A 20592-nucleotide genomic window follows, 5' to 3' on the forward strand; every position below is an offset into this window, starting at 1 on the left:
TCTTCATTCTCTCTCTTCTTCTCTCTCGCTCTTTTTCCGGGGTCTTAAGTGTCCTTTTTTCTTGTCGGCTCCACTGGTGACACTCTAATCTTTTCCTGTATTCTTCTCTGTCGTTGATCTCTGGCATATTGGCCGGTGTATATTTGTTCCTCCAATTTTCCTTTCCTTCGACCTTGATCCCCAATTCCAACCAGTCCTTCCGAAGTTAAACAACCTACTTGGTTCCTGTCTTTCCCCTTGTCCTCCTTTTGTTTGCTACACTCTTTTCATCATCCTGTCCATACTCATCCTAATTACATGTCCATCAAATCTTGCCCTTTTAAGTCTGATTTTCCCGGATAGTGTTCTCATGTTCTGGTACAGTTCTTCCCTAGGTCTTCGCAACCATCTCCCTCCACTTCTTTTGGGACCTTGTATTTTTCTCTCTTTTTTGTGTCTAGTTGTTCTGCTCCGTTTCTTCCTAGTGTCATCATCTCGGCAGCATATAATACTGCATTCCTCACCGTTGCCTTGTAGTCTCTTATCTTTGCCTGTGTGTATATATTCTTTTTATTGTATATCTCTCTTGCCGTACAGAAGGCTGATCTCATTTCTTTATCCTCTCTGTTATTCTCTCCTTGATCCTTTTCCTTCCTGTTATAAATTCTCCCAGGTATTTAAATTTATTCACCATTTGCAGAGTGCCTTCCGGTATTTCCCTGTCTGCAGTGGTATTTAATGTCGTCTTGTTATAGGCGATCCTCAGTCCTACCTTTATGGCTACCTTACTTAAGTTGTCGAGTTGTATCTTTGCGTCTTCTTCCATCTCACTTACTATTGCTATGTCGTCTGCAGAGGCTAGGCAGTCCACTTGAGCCATGTTGTCTTTATGTCCCCCACATGGGTCTTTGGTATTCCCATTTCCTCGTTTATTGCTCTCCACTACCTGATCACTTCATCCTGTGCTATATTGAACAACAATGGTGACAATCCATCTCCCTGTTTAACACCAGTCTTGATCTCAAATTCTTCTGACAGTGCTCCTCTGAATCTCACCCTTGCTTTTGTGTCTGTCAGAATTTTTTTTATGAGTCCTTGGGTAGTTCCATAATGTCCTCTGTTCTTCAGGATCCTAACAAGATTCTGTATGTCGCTGGAGTCATATGCTTTGTGAAGTCCACAAAGGTTATTACTCTCTTTTTGTTTTTTAATTCCCTATGTTCTATCAGTTGCTTCAGGATGAATAACTGTTCCATACATCCTCTTCCCGTCCTGAAGCCCGCATGGTAGTCGCCAGCTGTACTTTATACCTGTTCTTTTACACTCTTGAGCAATAGTTTTGACAGCAACTTGTATCTGACCTGTAGTAGCAATATTCCTCTGTAGTTGTTTGCATCTCTCTTGTTCCCCTTTGTATGTATTGGTACCACAATTGCATTCTTCCATCCTTCTGGTAACTTATTAGTTCTCCAGATCTGGTGGATTATGTTGGTCATGTTGTCTATTGCTTTGTTGCCTCCCCACTTTATCATCTTGGCTGCTATACCATCTTCTCCAGTTGCCCTGTTATTCTTTAGATCACTCATGGCATGTGCGACTTCATCCCTGGTTGGAGGGCGTGGGTATCTCTCTTCTGTGTCAGTCCCCAGTTCCAGTTAGTCTTCAGGTAGTTCACAGTTCAACAGGTCATGAAAGTACTCTGCAAAAATCCTACACTTCTCCTTTGCACTAACAGCCAGCTCCCCTTTCTTATCTCTTATAAACAGTTCTCTACCCTTGTATCCAATCAGACTGTTTTTGAATTTCCCAAAAAAGGTGTGTGCTGTTGTTTTTCCTGAAGTTAGTCTGAATCTCGTCCAGTTCCTGCTTCATCTTCTGTCTTCTGGTCCATCTTATTGTTTGGGCTGCTTCCTTTCTTGCTCCCAAGAAAACTTCCCATATTTCTGAGTCCTTCGTGCTGCTGCAGTCACTCCAGGGTTTCCTGTGAGTCTCTACTGCTTCCTCACATTCCTTGTTCTGCCACCAGTGCTGCCGTTTCTTTTCTTCCTTTCCCCATAGTTCGGCCTGTTTCACCATATTTCGCTTCATGTCATCCCATTCATCGAATGATTCAATTCCTTCCTCATATCTGGATCGATTGTGTCTTAATTTGTCTCGTCTACCTTTATGTTTTTGGTGCTTCTATTCGTCTGTGGCAGTCTGTCCCTGTTTGGAATCCAAAGGCACTTAAATTCTGTAAGATAATGATCCATTTCCATTCTTGTATTCTTCCTGACCTTTGTGTTCATGATCTCTTTAGTGTTTGTCCAGCTGATTACTGCGTGGTCAATTTGGAATTCCTCAAGGCGGGTGCATGGATTTGCCCATGTCTTTTTCTTACTTGGTTTGGCCCTGAAATGTGTTGTTATCAATCTCATTCTGTGTTCTTGATAAAGTTCAATCTCACAAATTGACCAAGTTAGTAACACTTTGGTCCACCTCTGGCCGTTATGCAAGCAGTTGTTTGACTTGTCATTGATTGATAGAGTTGTTGGATGCCCTTCTGAGGGATATTGTGCCAATTTCTGTCCTATTGGTGCATTACATCATCAAAATCCTGAGCTGGTTGGAGGCCCCTGCCCATAATGCTCTAAACCTTCTCAATTGGGCAGAGATACGACCACCTTGCTGGCCAAGATAGGGTTTGGTAAGCATGAAGACGAGGAGTAGAAACTCTCAGCCTGTGTGTGTGGGCATTAACTTGCTGAAATGCAAGTACAGGATGGCTTGCCATGACGAATAACAAAATGAGACTTGGAATATCATTGATGTACGGTGCCACACATAACAACCAAAGGGCTCTGCTATGAAATGAAATTTCAACCCATACCGTAACTCCAGGTTGTTGGGCCATGGGGCAGATGACTGTCTGGTTCGTATGCTACCGCTGTCTGGGGCATCTCTAGACACGTCTTCATTGGTCATTGGGGCTCAGTGCAAAGCAGAACTCATCACTGAAGACAATTCTACCCTACTCAATGAGATTCCAGGCCAAATACATCCAACACCAATGCAGATAGGCTTCTCCATGTACAGGGGTCACTGGTAATCGGCGCGAGGGGTGCCGTTTCATGATCCACTTATTAATGGTCCTTGGGGTCACTGAAGTACCAGTTGCATGTCAGTTTATTGATAATGATGAATCTGGGGCTCTGAGTGCAGTCTGATGATTTGCTCAGTCGTTACATTGTCGTTTCTCTAGGTCAACCGTTTCCTTCTTGACACTGTGTTTGGCCGTCGTTTCTCTAGGTCAACCGTTTCCTTCTTGACACTGTGTTTGGCCGTGGTTCAACCATTCCTGCCAGTTTTGTTGAATAGTGGCATCGCTCCTATTCAAATGTCGAGTGATTAGCTGGTTACTCTGATAAGCTTCTTAAAGCCCAAATACACGTCCTCTCTGAAACACTGACATCTGCATATGCTGTTCATGCGCCTGTCTACTGACCAGCTGAGTACATGGAATGAAATTTGCGAAGACTTTATGCCCTGATATCGACATGTCCCATTTACTGTCTGTGCCAGCTGCATGGTGGAATTGCCCTGCAGTATCACACATTCATCAGATGGCCACCAAAGTTAGCATTTTTTGTCAATACATGTATACCGTATTTACTCGAATATAAGCCGCACTCGAATCTAAGCCGCACCTGAAAAATGAGACTCGAAATCAAGGAAAAAAAATTTCCCGAATCTAAGCCGCACCTGAAATTTGAGACTCGAAATTCAAGGGGAGAGAAGAGGTTTAGGGCGCACCTCCAAATCGAAACAAAGTTGGTCCATTGTAATATGAGACACAATTTAGGTCGAATGAATGACGATACAGCTACAGTAGTTTGGTTCGAGTCGTAAGCTTAGCAGTTAAGCTTTACCAGGTAGCCATTGCTATGCGTCAGGCGCTCCGTCCGTATTTATACGGGTACCCTTCCTTTTTCACGTGCTTCGTCTGGTTTGAATCTATTGCTTATTTTGCTTCGATCTGATAAGTGCCGTTTTCTTTGTTATAGGTGTTTACGTCACTCTAAGCTGAAAATACATTACTGTACTGTGTCATGCATTGTTTGTCGCATTCTGATAGTGCGTGTTTACGGACTGTCGCCGCTCGCGGCATGGCTTGCTTTTGTGCGCGCTACTGCCGCTAACAATAATAAAAAAAAAAGAGAGAGAGAGGAATCGTCTCATTAGCGAAACAATGGCAAGAGACTGCTATTTGTTGTTACTTACACTGCTGTTTCTTTGATAATGATCAACAAGAACCAAATAATAGACTGCGTATGATAGGACATGTTCTGAACGAGAGTTTAGCGAAAATTTTTCTCCGTTTGAAAATCTTTGCGGCTGCTTCTTTAGTACATCAAATTCTGCACAGAAATTAGAGTCATCTTAGATTTGAAAATCTAGTCAGTTGCCGTGCTTCATTTCTGACTGTATCACTTAATACGAATATAAACATGACACGATACATATATTCTTCCGCGTTTGCTGTTGTCTCACTCTAGTTTCGTAGTTTATTAGGCAGGCAAGATTTAAATGAGATAGCAGCAAACACAAAAGAAAACATGGCAAAATGTTTATATTCGTATTATTCTTATGGTGAAGAGAATACTGCATGTGATTCACAATTCATAAAAGTTCCTATTAGCAACCATCTCTTCTCACAGATAGGAAAAATTTCAGAACGTAGAGTTGACCATATTGACAAAAACCCCTAACAGTCTTGCCAGTCGGATTTTCGTAGTACATTGAAATTCTGCTACATTCGAAGATGAACAATACGGAGTTTGTATTTACTTCGTTTGATAATATATGAAAATGCAGTGGTCGAAACTCGGGACGGAGAAAAAAAAGCTCGTCTTCCACCTTTTTTTTAAAAAAAATTTATTTACTGACGCAGAGGTTTTGGCGCCAGTATTTATCTTTGTGCCTACAAACCATGCCTGTGTAGCGCTACATATATTCGACAGTAGAAGTTCGTTGTGGCGGCACCTACCAACATTTTTCAGAACTCCCGCTTGCTTTGCACTCGATTCTAAGCCGCAGGCGGTTTTTTGGATTACAAAAACCGGAAAAAAAGTGCGGCTTAGATTCGAGTAAATACGGTAAATATCAATTTGTGACCAGTTTGCATAACTGCTCTGTGGTGCATAGGTTTTATTTATATTTTATTTTTTACAGTTTGACTTGTGAAATGAAGGATGATCAAGTGGAATGTGTGTGTCAGTTTTATCCCTGTTACCAGAGTGTATACTCTTACTTGTTCTGATGTACATGTAGTGGACAGTTTTGTTTACACTTCCATGTTATTCCAGTGGCTGTGAAGTATAGATGGAGTTTTGATTTCTGAAGCACTTGATAATTACCACATGCTGAAACCACCTATGGGCCACAAGTGAATAATGAAATAGAGAGAGAGAGAGAGAGTCATTTCAAAAATTTTTAACTGCTAGGCAAAATTCGTTTAACCTTAAAAAAAATTACACTGTTGACTTTGTTCCTTTGACAGTCTTTTCTCTTGCAAAGAAACATCACCAACTTGACCTCGTATTTCAAGGAGAAAAAAGCACAAATGCAAAATATCATCCCCAGCAATAGATCCTGCACAAAAACTTGATTCATAATTCTGATAGAATGCTGTTATGACCTCCTGAAGGTACAGATTTTAAACTTTGGTGTGCAGCATTTGTTTGTCACATGCTCCGCCCCACTGCAGCTGCTTAATGCTCAAGGATGAAGTACTGTAGATTACAGTGATGACCACAGTTCCTCTGTTTGTGGGATGCTGAAGACGAGGGAAGAGGAGGTGGACACACATGCCCAACGTGTTTCGAACTCTTGTTCGGGAACACACATTAGTCTACATGAAAAATAGTAATTAGTATGAGTATGTAATACATTACAAGGAAAAAATGCAACACACTCAAGTACAAGGTCATTTTATTGACATGAGGTGACAGGTTTTTGATCATTGTAGGAATATATGATAAGAAAAATCAGACCAAATGAAACACATGTCACAGTAAACAGTATCTAAACAGCAACATCGAAGTATGGTATCCCCATTGGGCAGCAATGCAGGCATTTATCCTCACGTACAAATTATCATAAAGGTGTGGAATGGCATCCTGTGATAGACTGCCCCAAACATCTTGTCCCTATTTCTGCAATTTGGCAATGGCACTTGCAGGCCCTAGAGAATTAGCAAGTTCCCACTTCATAGTGTCCCATACATGTTCAGTTGGTGAGAGAGATCTGGTGATCTTGCTGGCTATGGCAGTTGTTGTACACCATGAAGAGCTTCTTGCATCACAGCAGGTGTAAGTGGATGTGTATTTTGCTGTTGAAAAAGCACATCACTTTCCTATCAAAGAAATGGCATTATCATGGGGGTAACAGCCTGTGTAATTTAGTGGGCACTGGTTACTTCACCCTGCAGAAACACCAAATGTTACTGTGAGTTGTAACTAATATGGTACCATCACAACTATACAATTTACTGGAAATGAATGAAAATTTATTCCAGACCAGGAATCAAAACCAGATTTCCTGCTTTACACAAGTGGTTGCCTTGACTGCTCAGGCTATCTGAGCATGCTTGAAACTAAATAAGTCTCTCCCTGTGTGGGACTTGTATAGTTTTGCGAGCTCTATGGGAAACAGACATTGGGATATATGGAAGTTTGGATTTGTTCATGAAGTGTGCTCGGATAGCTGAAGCAGCTGCAGTTATGGTGACCACTTGCATAAAGCCGGAAATCCAGGGTGAGTCCCACTCTGGCACAAATTTTTATTTGTTTCTAGTAAATAGTACAGCTGTGGTGGTACCGTATTCACAATTAATGAATACATTTCATGATTTATTCAGTGCTTGTGCTTTTGTTTATGATTTGTTTTGGTTTATGGCTAAATTATAAAAAAATGAAGATCACAATGTACTTCATGTGGACTTTGCAAACATTTTATTTTCTTGCTTGTAGGTGAAAGCATTTATTGAGCTTACAGTTGCTAAGACTGTCAGAGAAGGTATGCATCATATGATCCGAATGTCGGGATTGGGAGCAATGAAGCCCAATACAATTGTCTTGGGGTTTTATGACGACTCAACACCCAAGGACTTCTTAGAGAGGTAAGCTGTCATAGGAAGAAGATGCTTGTAAAAAGAGATCATCCATGCTTATAATGTATTTGAAAATGTTATTCATTCTTCCAAGATACTGTATGAGCACTACTATTTCCTTACACTGTTTGAGAATATACTTGAAGAATTAGATAACTAAAAAACCCTCTGGAGCACAATCTTCAAGGTGCATGTTCCCATCTAGTTCCAATTCCATCAATGATCCAGAAGATTTATTTCACATGTGTTCAGTCTGTGTAACATCTGTACTGTTAAAACACTGGCTTCAATTTTGTGTGTTGTACATATTTATCATTACTCAAGACCTAATAAAACCCTCTATTTTTTATTTTCTTGCAGTTCTGATTCAGGCTACCATACTAACACATTCAGTGGAATATTGGCATGTGATGGAATTCCGCTTTTTAAACTACGCAGAGATTCTGAAGAGAAGCATATAAATAGAACTGAGTTTGTGGGAATGATGGTAGATGTTTTGAAGATGAAAAAAAACCTTTGTGTATGTCGCCATTTCCAAACACTTGATAAAGTTCGTGTTGCCAGGTAAGTAAACTCTTACACTTTATAATGTGCTGGAGATTTAGTTTTCTTGTTAAACATTTTTAAATGTCAGTTGTTACAAATGAAATGCAGGCATAATTATTTGTTGTGTCTGTGTAAAATCTATATTTAGATTTTTCAGTTAATTGAGCTCCTGTAATTTTCTTCTTAGTTTTTAAAAGTGAAAGAGTCACTCTGTGCATTGTGCCCCAGGGGCATTGTGTTTCCCTCATGCTTTGGCTGGGGATTCTAGTCATATTTGGGATTTTCTCTCAGTTATCTATCAGGAAACAGTTAGTTAATCCCTTAATTTTTCTGTGATACTTTGTTGTAATCCACTGTGATGTGGAATTAATATGTTAAAGAAATATGTTGTTTAATCTCAGTCACTGCAATTACTGAAAATAGAAACCATTCTTTGGGGAGGAGGGGGGTTAATATTTACAAGCCATCTGCCTTCACAACAGACTCTCTGGTAGAAACTGTTCTCGTCTCAGTCTCTGGTATTCCTATCCATACAAAAGTCTCTGCCCCTGCATAGTCTCCTGCTCTCGCATTTGTTCTGAACTTATTCTTTTCTGCCACCTAGCTAGCTTCACTCATTCATCTGCACCATACCTGTAGCTGTAGTTTTAATCTCACAAGAGATGACCAGAATTTTTTGGTCATGAATTGGTATGATATTTCACACACATCCTTGTCACTGGGAAAAAGTGCTTGATATATTTTGGCTTTTTGTGTGACACTAAATAATTTTTGAGAAAATTAATAGAGGATTTCTATGTCGTCTTAGTCGTAGTGACTAAACAGTTAAATATCTGGTATGTTGGGCCAGTGGTGAACGTGTTGTGCTCAAAATTGGTGGATTTGAGTTTAATTCAATCTACCTCTTTTAGAAGTAGCTTCGTTCTTCTGTGTAGCCCACTGCCCCTCCCCCCCCCCCCCCCCCCCCCCCGCCCAATGGGAAGCTGTGTGTGTAAATGTTACAGGCACTGTTATTATCTTATAGAATTTTATTTCATGTCCTTTCTAGTCTAACTCTTCAGTGTTCGGTGTAATTTACCACATATATATTAAACTCTGTGCATTTACTCTTTTGTGTCATAGTGTGTGTTAGATTCTAGGTTGGTGGAGTGTAATATCTGTTCTGTCAACATGACCTTTTTTCTAATTGTATGTATTCTTTTGAGAACCATTACTTTTGTCTTTTGTTCCGATTTTTTTTATATCATATTTCTTACACACTAGGCTCAGTTGATGGAGTGCTCTGTGGGAGTTGGCATTTTTATCAATAATAATTTGATCTTCAGCAAACACCAAGGTGTTGATATATCTGCTCTGATTTAGTTGAATGCCCTGTCTTCCCTTAAAGTTCATTTATTTGAGAACATCATCAATTTAAGTGTTAAATAATGTAGGAGAAAAGCTACAACTTGGCTTCAGATCTTGACTAGGCTGCAGTGCCAGCAACTTGCATTTGTCAAGTGGTGTTTTAATGTTTGTGGAAACACTTAAGTCTTCTGGCAGAGCATTTTAAGTGCGGTGAAATGTCTCACACTTTCATTATAGATCACAGCACCTTGCTAACTATCCTGTCAAATGCCTCTGCAAAATTGTCAAAGGCAATTAAACTCTCTCTCTCTCTCTCTCCTTGCAATTTGGTCCAGCATAAAAACATTACTTGTACAAGATCATTCTTTTCTGGACCATTTTGTTCATTAGATAAAATGTCAGCTATTAATTCCTCAAACCTGAGGTGGAGCTGTTCAGTGCTGCTGGTCCTCTATTACCAAAACCTCTGAGCCGGCCTTAACAATGACACGTGGGTTTCACAGTGAATCATCTATCCTTTGTACATGTAAATAGGTTGAAACCAAAATTCAAATAGTGTCCATAGAGGGTTAACATGTAACAATAATGTTCAGAAAGAAAAAAAATAAAACCCACTGAAGATAGCACAGAAAATACCAAAACATATTTGGGTAAAACAAAACTAATGAAACAGTGTCTTGCATGAGGCAGTCAGCCATTTCATCGAAGTTTTTCATCAGTAATCTTAACATAGACTGCATATGTTGCCCAATAGCCTATGTATTTGTTAGTTTTCACAGTTAATTATTTTTGAACAGTGAATTATTAGAGTAGGTTCTCATTTTTCAGGGACTATATTAGTTGTTTGGATACAGAAAACTTAAGTGGAAGGTGTTATTTCTATATTGTAGAAGTTTTGTATTAATGTTGTAATACTTTTCATAAAATAGCCAGCATTTCAATACTATATATTGAATTTATTTGATAAGGAAGAAATTGTAACTGTTAACAAAATACACATTTTTTGATTAGCAGTTAATATTTATTATAAAAAATATGACTTAACACACCATAAAATCATAAACTGCATTATTGTATGACAGTAACCTTAATTTGGGTTTTATGTTCTGCAATTTGTAAGTATTCAAGTGGAACTTTTTGTAAAAACAATGAAAAAAACTTGGCCATATACAGAAAATGAGTGACACTATTCAACTGACAGGTCTTCCATATCAGATGCATAATACTTTGTGGGAAAGTTACATAACATTTACTAGGAAATACACTGAATTAAGCACAAGTAAAATTCCATTATTGTGCTGTACTCAGAGTGCATGGTGATTATTTGCTCTTTTATTCAATTAATCCAAGTGTCTTTTTCAGGTCATCTGCAATAAAATATATAGATGTTTGGCCAATCAATTTCTTTAACCCAAATGATTTGGATCACTTTGATACAACGAGCTTATTCATGATGCAGTTAGCCTGCATAATAAACATGGTATGTGTTAGTTTCATTGCACTAGTCTTGTTATGAGGAAAGTGTATAGATCAATACTTTCTATTTGTTTTATGTTTATATTAGTCAACAGTTACGCAATTTTAAAAGCTTGAGTTGGTCTTGCCCTTAAATAATGAGGAATAGAGCTCTTAGAACAGAACACAAAAGTTTTCAAATTAAGTAATTGTTTCAAAGAAGTTACGTGTTAGGACTGTCTTACATGGTGGAGGTTTATGCTCACTGCATCCACAACATTCAGTATATTAAGTCTGTCCCTTGATCATGTCCTTAGGGAGGACCACAAAGAAACTGGCCAGTTAGGTTAGGTACTGTATATGAGTTTGGCAAATGAGGGGTTTCTGAAGTGGGCACTGTTCAGTACTGCTGGTCCTCTGTTACCATAACCTTTGAGCATGCTGTAATTGTGACAGTTGGCTTTGTCACTGTTACATTGTGTGTCACAGGGAGCAGGAATTTTGGTGTAACCAACCAGATTTGAAGGATGGGACATACCTGTATAAAAACCGTTCATACTCAAGGAGTATGCTGTGGATTGGGGGTGGATGACTGTTAACATAAAACATGTCGTCAGTGGACCTCTGGGACACTTGCTTCAGCCTAACTGTATTAGACGTCGCCAGATATGGAGGTCTCTACATTAGAGAGGGCAGACTCATTTGTCTTTGGGAAATAGTTCACTTGTTGTCATTCATTTTTTGGATCCATTCATTTGTACTCATTCCCTGTTTCTTTTTCCTAATTGTGCATGTTATAAGGATTTTAGATAAATTTCGAGAAAAAATATCAGTATGCACAAGTATTACTTATACTTGATAAATTCATTGAGTACCCGATGTGGACAGGTTGTTGACTTCAATTTCCTTATCTGAATGCATTCAGAAAGTGTCACATTAGTTGGCTAACATTATTGGCTAGTGACTGCAAGGCAGCTAGTGTGAGGTCAGAGCAGGCTGAATGAAAGTTCAGATTACAGAACCAATTTACAACCCAGTGGGACCACCCTAGTAATTGTAGTTATAGCAAGTACAATATTTTCATTTTCAGTACATTCACAGAAAGTAGTATACATGTGCCCGGACATTACTAGCTTGAAATGACCGGAGGTAAACTGTCATCTGTCAAACCAACATTAATAGTTATTTAAAATAATTTGCTGGTGTGCAAATTAACAGTGCATCAAAGTGTCATACTGACTGTGTAGTAAGTGAAGATTTATTTGCAAAAGTTACAACTTCTGAAGAAGGACCTGAGAAACAGTACACTAAAATTAGAAAGTTTGTATCAGCAATGGTGACAACTACATAAATATTCTGGGAGACTGTCAGAACTTCATACACGAAAAGAAATGAGACTTCTTTTTCCAAAACCTTGATGACACAGCACACACCATTGCTTTGAAGAGATCTGTAATTGAAAAAGATTACCAGTTTTTAATTGGTGTACATTTGAAAAGAGCTACTTGGTTCATGCATGGAATTGATGATCAGTTTCTTGAAAGAGAAAACTTCTGAGCATACACAGGTAGCCATTAACTGACTAAAGTGAAATGAATATGAGATTCAACAGTTCAGTAACTTATGTATTAATGTATTTAAATATAAATTTTACATACAAATGTATTTGAAAAGAAATGAAAAACCCACTAATGGTTCAGTGCTGATCATTTCATGCATATCTTGGTTGTTTAACTTACTGCGGAAAAGGGCAGGAAAAATTGTTCACGAAACCCTAGCTGAAAGGCTTTCTAGTTAAATCATTGGTGTCTGTTGCAAGACCATAAACTCAACAACTTTTAGACAAATGTGTCTTCTGATTGAAAACGCTTTGGAAAAAAGATGTGTTCTATTTACCATGCAGGAATAAGATTTAGGAGAGGATTGTATTGATATTTTTTTAATGAACTGTGAACTGTCCTTGACGAGTCTGCAGCTCATGGTTTAGTGGCTGGTGTTGCTACCTCTGGATCACGGGGTCCCGTGTTAGATTCCCGACCGGGTTGGGGATTTTCTATGCCTGGGGACTTGGTGTTTGTTAAAATCACACACCTACTGCCAATGGAAAACACCAACTTCCAGAAACCATTTACCATGAGAGAGTTGAACAATGGCATAAATACCATGAAGAATGGGAAAGCTGCTGGGTTTGATGATATTTGCATGGAACAGATTAAAAACTTCGGCCTTGGCGCCAGGGACTGGATACTTGGACTCTTTAACGTGTGCCGTGAAACTTTTCAAGTCCCGAAACTGTGGAGGAAGTCAAAAGTGGTGGCTCTCCTTAAACCCGGGAAGGACCCAGAGTCTCCGAAGAGCTATCGACCCATAACCCTTCTCTGCCACCTGTTTAAGCTCTATGAAAGATTGATCCTCAACAGAATAGAGAAGATCATTGACTCGAAGCTAATTCCACACCAAGCAGGTTTTAGACCTGGAAAGTCCTGTACCAGTCAAATTCTGGCTTTGACGGAACATATCGAGGATGGGTTTGAGAATAAACTAATCACTGGGCTGGCACTAGTCGACCTAAGTTCTGCCTATGATACAGTAGATCACCGGACGCTACTGCATAAAACCTACGAGATGCTGAAAGACTACCACCTAGTCAAGATAATTGAATCCCTGCTCCAAAATAGACAGTTCTTTGTAATGCCCCCATGCGGGTTCGGGGGTTAGAATAGGCCCGCTGTATTCCTGCCTGTCGTAAGAGGCGACTAAAAGGAGTCTCAAATGTTTCGGCCTTATGTGATGGTCCCCTCTCGGGTTTGACCTCCATCTTTCTAAATTATTCTGAAGAGCGAGCCAATTGGGGAAGGGCGCCTTACATGGTGCACTGTATCCGTCGTGCATTGAGACCTTTAGCCGGCTTTTTCGTCGTTGCAATGGTGTCCCGCTCGTTTTCCATCTCTTGGGGGCGAGGATACGTCCCTGGGTGCGATTACCACGCTGCACTCTGCAGTGTTGCTTTTAACTGCGATGACGACCTTGGACATTTTTGCACCTAAGATCCAGCACGGTAGCCAGTCCGTTGTGGTGGGGCCGCCATGTACCCTGTTGGTTGTAGCCCCCTGACAACACAGGGATCGCTCTACTGATGCCTGCGCTGTTAACTTCCCACGTATTCCAAGGAGTAGATGCCCATCTCCCTGGGGCATCAGGACTCCTGGCAATGGCCATCCTGCCAGGTGGCTATTGCTGCGGCTGGGTGGCACCCGTGGGGAGGGCCCTTGGTCTGAGTAGGTGGCATCAGGGCAGATGACCCGCAATGAAGCGTGGTACATCATCTCTCGCTGGCGGCCAGCCACCAGCAGTCTCTAAGCATTTGAGGGCTCATTTTAAAGCTAACGTTTATGACCCCAAATCGTTCCCATCCCTGGCCACACCATGGGAGGAACGAAAGGCAATGAATGACAGTGGTGTGTATTCGCCCAGGTATCTCGTCTGTACCAGAGCTGATGGTGACTCGTTTCTATCCGTGAAGCCTCAGTCCTTTGTAGAGCATTTAGAGGACAAGTTTGGGGAGGTGGAGGGCTTGTCCAAAATGCGCTCTGGGTCAGTTTTGATAAAAACGGCATCCTCTGCCCAGTCATGCAGGTTACTTGCTTGTGACAAGTTGGGGGATGTTCACGTTACCATCACCCCACATAAGAGTTTAAATATTGTCCAGGGTGTTATTTTCCATAGGGACCTCCTTTTGCAGTATGATGACGAGCTGCGCGCCAATTTAGAGCGCCGAGGTGTACATTGCGTCCGGCGTGTTCATCGGGGTCCGAGGGACAATCAGGTAGCTACCGGTGCCTTCATTTTGGCCTTCGAAGGTGATACCTTACCAGAGAAGGTCAAGGTGATGGTCTACCGGTGTGACGTCAAACCCTATATCCCTCCCCCGATGCGGTGCTTTAAGTGCTGGAAGTTAGGTAACATGTCCTCTCGCTGTACTTCTAGCCTCACATGTCGAGATTGTGGACGCCCATCTCATCCCGATACTCCATGTGCTCCGCCTCCCGTCTGTGTCAACTGTGGAGAGCCTCATTCCCCTTGCTCGCCGGACTGCAGTATCTTACAGAAATAACGCAAAATCATGGAATATAAGACCCTGGACCGACTGACTTACACTGAGGCTAAGTGGAAATTTGAACGGTTACATCCCGTGCGCATGATGTCATCTTATGCCTCCACTGTCACTCCTGCTCCAGCTCCTTCAGCTGCAAGATATACAGTCAGCTCTCAGAGTCAGAGGACCTCACCTGCCCCCTTGATGATGGGGGCGCCTTCTCTCGCTGTTGCTCCTACACCATCTACCTCGGGAGCAGCACCCACTAAACCACCGGGGACACCAGTCCCCACTTCTAAGCCGGAGAAGCGTAAGTCTTCTTCGGCTTCTCTCGCTCGGAAGGGATCCCTTGGGTCACTCCCTTCCCAGGTTCCTACCAGCGGCACAGCAGACACCAACCAGTGGCTGAAGAAGCCACAGGTCGCTGGTCGACGGGCTTCGCAATCCTCTTCGGTCCCGGAGACTGACTCCGATAAGCCCTCTCAGCACCAGCAACCAAAGGAACAGTGAGAGAAAACGACTTTGAAGACCCGTAAGTCCAAGACACCTGCGGTGGCACCTACTCCACCGCTACCTAAAAGCTCTGCGTCTGAGGATGAGGTGGAGATCCTTGCGTCCGCTGAGTACCTCGATCTCGCCGATCCCTCAGACGCAATGGATAGCACTTGCACGGATGCTCCATCGGAGGCAGCAGGTGACCCAGCGGCGTAATCTGCCTTCCCAGTCCCGTCACTCCTTTCTCCGCAATGGACAATACCATCTTCCAGTGGAACTGCAGCGGTTTCTTCCACTATCTAGCTGAGCTCCGCCAACTTATCAGCCTTCACCCTTTCTTCTGCATTGCTCTTCAGGAAACTTGGTTTCCAGCAATGCGAACCCCCGCCCTCCGTGGCTATCGGGGTTATTATAAGAACCGGGCAGCATATGAAAGGGTGTCTGGTGGCGTCTGCCTCTATGTCCTTCACACTCTGCACAGCGCGTCTGTCCCTCTCCAAACACCTTTAGAGGCTGTCGCTGTTCGGGTGTGGATGCCACAGGCTGTTACCGTCTGCAGTCTTTACCTTCCACCGGATGGTGATGTCTCGCAGCATGTCCTGGCTGCGCTGATAGCCCAATTGCCGCCACCTTTCTTGCTATTGGGCGACTTCACCGCCCATAACCCTCTGTGGGGTGGGTCAGTGGCAACAGGTCGAGGTGCCACCATTGAGCGTTTATTGTCGCAGCTCGATCTCTCGATTTTAAATGATGGTGCCTTCACACACTTCATTGTGGCGCATGGCACATACTCCGCCATTGACCTTTCAAACTGTAGCCCTAGCCTCTTACCTTCTGTCCAATGGAGTGTGCATGACGACCTGTGTGGTAGTGACCACTTTCCGATCTTTCTGTCACTACCACAGCGTCACTCTTCTGGGCGCCCTAGCAGATGGGCTATGAATAAGGCTGACTGGGACTTGTTCTCCTCCACTGCCGCTATTGAGCCTCTCTCTAATGATGACATTGATGTGGAGGTTCAATTGGTCACCACCGGCATCGTTACTGCTGCCAAATCTGCCATTCCCCGTTCCTCTGGGTCCCCTCGGCGCCGGACTGTGCCTTGGTGGTCGCCTGAGATCGCTGCAGCGATTAAAGATCGCCGGCGGGTGCTACAGCGTCACAAGCGACATCGCTGCATTGAACACCTCATCACCTTCAAACGGCTGCGTGCGCGGGCCCGCCGCTTTATCCGCCAAAGCAAGCCAGAGTGCTGGGAGCGGTATGTGTCCACCATTGGCCTCCATGTATCTCCATCGCAGGTCTGGGCCAAGATCCGACGCCTCTATGGCTATCGGACCCCTGTCAGCGTCCCTGCGCTCTCACTGAATGGAGCAGTTTGTACAGACTCTGGCGAAATTGCCAACAGCTTGGCAGAGCATTTTGCTCTTAGTTCCGCTTCTTCTAATTACCCACTGGCCTTCCGCTCCATTAAAGAGCGGATGGAACGTCGAAGCCTTTCGTTTCGCACCCACCACCCAGAATCTTACAATGCTCCATTCAGTGAGTGGGAATTTCGCAGTGCCCTAGCCGCTTTCCCTGTTACCGCTCCTGGGCCAGATGACATCCACTGTCAGATGCTGAAACACCTTTCAGTGGACTGCCAGTGGCGCCTCCTCGATCTTTACAACCGTCTTTGGGTCGAGGGGGAGTTTCCGTCGCAATGGCGGGAAAGCATTGTCATGCCCGTTTTGAAACCTGGAAAGAACCCTCTGGAGGTGGACAGCTACCGTCCCATTAGCCTCACCAACGTTCTTTCCAAGTTGCTAGAACGGATGGTGAGCCGGCGCTTGAATTGGGTACTCGAGTCTCGGGGCCTTCTGGCTCCTTCTCAGGGTGGGTTCCGTAAAGGCCGCTCCGCCACCGACAATCTGGTGAGCCTGGAGTCTGCCATCCGTACTGCCTTTGCCCGCTGTCAGCACCTAGTCGCTGTCTTTTTCGACATGCGGAAGGCGTACGATACGACATGGCATCATCACATCCTTTCTACACTTCATGGATGGGGTCTTCGGGGTCCTCTGCCGATTTTTATCCGCAATTTTCTGTCGTATCGTACCTTCCGCGTGCAAGTCGCGGCCTCGTATAGTTCCTCCCACGTCCAGGAGAACGGTGTGCCACAGGGTTCTGTTTTAAGTGTCTGCCTGTTTTTAATAGCCATTAATGGTCTCGCTGCGGCCGTGGGAAATTCTGTCTCCGCTTCCCTGTATGCTGACGACTTCAGCCTTTACTACAGCTCTACTGGCATTGCAGCTGTTGAACGTCAGCTACAGGGCGCTATCCGCAAGGCGCAGTCTTGGGCTGTAGCGCATCGTTTTCAGTTTTTGGCTGCCAAGACCCATGTTATGCATTTCTTCCGGTGCCGAACAGTCCATCCTGATCCACGGCTTTATCTTGCCGACGAACTCCTTGCTGTGGTGGAGACCCACAGGTTTTTCGGTGTAGTTTTTGATGCCCAGCTGACTTGGCTGCCTCAGATTCGGCAGCTTAAACAGGCGTGTTGGCGGCATCTAAATGCTCTGAGATGCTTGAGCCACACCCGCTGGGGCGCCGACCAATCTACCCTGATACGGCTCTACCAGGTGTTAATTCAGTCTCGTGTGGATTATGGGAGTCTGGCTTATGGCTCTGCTTCCCCATCTGCGCTGCGGATACTGGACCCAATCCTACACAGCGGCATAAGGCTTGCCACTGGTGCTTTCCGCACCAGCCCTGTGGACAGCATGCTAGTGGAGGCAGGTGTCCCTCCCCTGCGGTTACGGCGCCAACGTTTGCTGGCCGCATATGCTGCCCATGTTTTAAGCTTGCCCGGGCATCCAAACTATCGTCTCCTGTTCCCGCGATCGGTCGTCCATCTGCTAGAACGTCGGCCCCGGTCTGGTTGTAATATCGCAGTCCGCGTCAAAGAGCTTCTCTCCGGGCTTCGGGTTTTCACTGTTCCACCTCCTTTCTGGGCCACTTTGCATACACCCTCATGGTGTGTTCCTCGCCCTTGCCTTCGGCTCGACTTGGCACAGGTCCCGAAGGACTCAGTCCCTCCAGAGGCCTTCCGCCGCCGCTTTTATTCCATCCTGGCCATGTATCAGGGCTCTGGCATTGTTTACACTGACGGTTCGATGGTTGCTGGTCGTGTCGGGTATGCACTCACTCTAGGGGACCATTCCGAACAACGTTTCTTGCAGGATGGCTGCAGCGTTTACACTGCTGAGCTGGTCGCCATCTTTCGTGCCCTAGAGTATATCCGCTCCTGCTCAGGTGAGTCCTTCGTTATCTGTAGCGATTCCCTGAGCGGTTTATGAGCTCTCGACAAGTGTTTCCCTCGTTCTCGTTTGGTGATGGCTATCCAAGAGTCTCTGCATACTCTTGCCCGTTGCGGCCGCTCTGTGGTCTTTGTGTGGACCCCCGGTCATGTCGGTATCCCGGGCAATGAACATGTTGACCGCCTGGCGAAAGAGGCCACGAGTAAACCATCTCTGGATGTTGGCCTCCCAGAGACTGATTTGCGGGCAGTCCTCCGCCGAAAAGTTTTTGCGCTTTGGGACGCTGAATGGCGTGATCGGATCACGCCAATAAAGTCCGTGCCATTAAGGGGACAACGACTGTGTGGTGGTCATCCATGCGAGCCAACCGCAGGGACTCAGTCGTCCTTTGTCGGCTCCGCATTGGCCACTCCCGGCTGACACACAGTTATTTACTGCACCGGGAGGACCCTCCTCTATGTCACTGTGGGGCGACTTTGACAGTGGCCCACATTTTGTTGGCCTGCCCCCTTTTAGCTGTGGTCAGGCAGACATTTGCACTGCCTGATACGCTCCCTGCCCTTTTATCTGATGACCATGTTATGGCTGGCTTAGTTTTACGTTTTATTCGGGCAGGGGGTTTTTATCGTTTACTCTGAGTGTTTGTTCTGTTCTTTTGTGTTGATTCTGGCCATTGGCCTACGATTTTACGCTGAGTTTTTAATGTGTTCTCGGTGGTTGGCTTTTCCTTTTTATCTCTATGGTTGGCCAACCACCGTCACACTCTTTTTTATTCTCTTTGGGTGGTTTTAATTTTTTGGAAAAAGGGACCGATGACTGTCGCAGTCTGGTCCCTTTAATCCCCCAAACCAACCAACCTTCGTAATGCTTGACGAGGAAAAAAGAGTCGATGGCAGAATCAGAAAAATGGGCTCACCCAAGGGAGCGTGTTGGCGCCAATCCTATTCAACATATATACAAATGACCAACCAACTCCAGACAAAACCAAAACTTTTGTATATGCAGATGGTCTGGCAATAACAGTTCAAGGCAACAGGTTTGAAGCCATCGAGGAGAAACTAGAAACCGCCCTTTCTACAATGTCAACCTACTACAAAAAGAATTCTCTAAAACCCAGTCCCTCCAAAACTCAAGTGAGTGCATTCCATCTGAACTCGAGGCAGGCAAAGTACAGGCTCAATGTTACCTGGGATGGGACACTACTAGAACACACAGATACTCCCACCTACCTTGGCGTCGTGCTGGACAGGACATTGACATACAAATATCATTGCGAAAAAACATGCAAAAAAGTAGAAGCATGAAATTCCCTAATAAGAAACATGTCCAATAGCAAATGGGGTGCCAAACCTACCGTGGTCAGAACTTTAGCCCAAGCTTTGTGCTTCTCAACTGCCGAATATGCCTGCCCAGTATGGTGCAGATCCGCCCATGCAAAAAAGGTAGATATTAGCTTGAATGAAACATGCAGGATAGTGACAGGCTGCATGAAACCAAGCCCCATAGAAAATCTTCACAGGGCCGCAGGTTTCACAAACCCTGACTCACGTAGGAAAGCCCATGAACATACCGAGAAGCTAAAACAAACCTTTGGTGCCCGTCACTCAATATTTGTCCTAGAGTGTGGCCCCAGCAGACTCAGATCCAGACGCCATTTCCTAAGTTGCGCCTTAGATGAGCTGCCCCCATCTACTATCCACTAAGAGAGGACCCACCAAGCGGCGTTTCTGGTGATTGGAAAACCTGGAGAATGCTTAACCGCATCAGAACTGGGGTGGCTCCTGTGAAATCTAATCTGATCAAATGGGGTTTGTTGGACAAAAATGACGACAAATGCGACTGCAGCACTCGACAGGACATGGAACATCTTCTACAATGCCCTGCCTGTCCCCACAGATGCACCCTCGACAATCTATGACTGGCTAAAGAAGAAGCATTGGACATTGCCCAGTACTGGGCAAACAAATTGTTGTTTCCGGACACGAAAAAGTAAAGTAAGGTGTTTGTGTTGTCCTCCTCATTCCATAGCCATTCGTGAAAGTGGCTAGATTGGACTGTGTACAAGTTGGGAATTTGTACGGACGCTGATGACTATTCAGTTGAGCACCCCACAAACTAACCACCACCACCACCACCTCCTTTAAGAACCATCTTGTGGAGTATCTTTCTGTGCTCCAGGGGATCCATAATTCAAGGTGGATGGGGAGAGCTGTGTGTGTGTGTGTGGG

At 44.1% G+C, this 20592-nt stretch overlaps 1 protein-coding gene across 1 annotated transcript in view; it reads left to right on the top strand.

The window, feature by feature from the left end:
* LOC126248713 (solute carrier family 12 member 9) overlaps positions 1 to 20592 on the top strand; it is a 126431-nt gene that overhangs the window by 84622 nt on the left and 21217 nt on the right. The window contains exons 10-12 of the mRNA XM_049950012.1: positions 6990 to 7138; positions 7490 to 7693; positions 10385 to 10502. Of these exons, the coding sequence (XP_049805969.1) occupies positions 6990 to 7138; positions 7490 to 7693; positions 10385 to 10502 (471 nt within the window). The remainder of the gene's footprint in view (positions 1 to 6989; positions 7139 to 7489; positions 7694 to 10384; positions 10503 to 20592) is intronic.

This window comes from Schistocerca nitens, chromosome 3 (genome assembly GCF_023898315.1).
Source record: "Schistocerca nitens isolate TAMUIC-IGC-003100 chromosome 3, iqSchNite1.1, whole genome shotgun sequence".
Taxonomy (NCBI): domain Eukaryota; kingdom Metazoa; phylum Arthropoda; class Insecta; order Orthoptera; family Acrididae; genus Schistocerca; species Schistocerca nitens.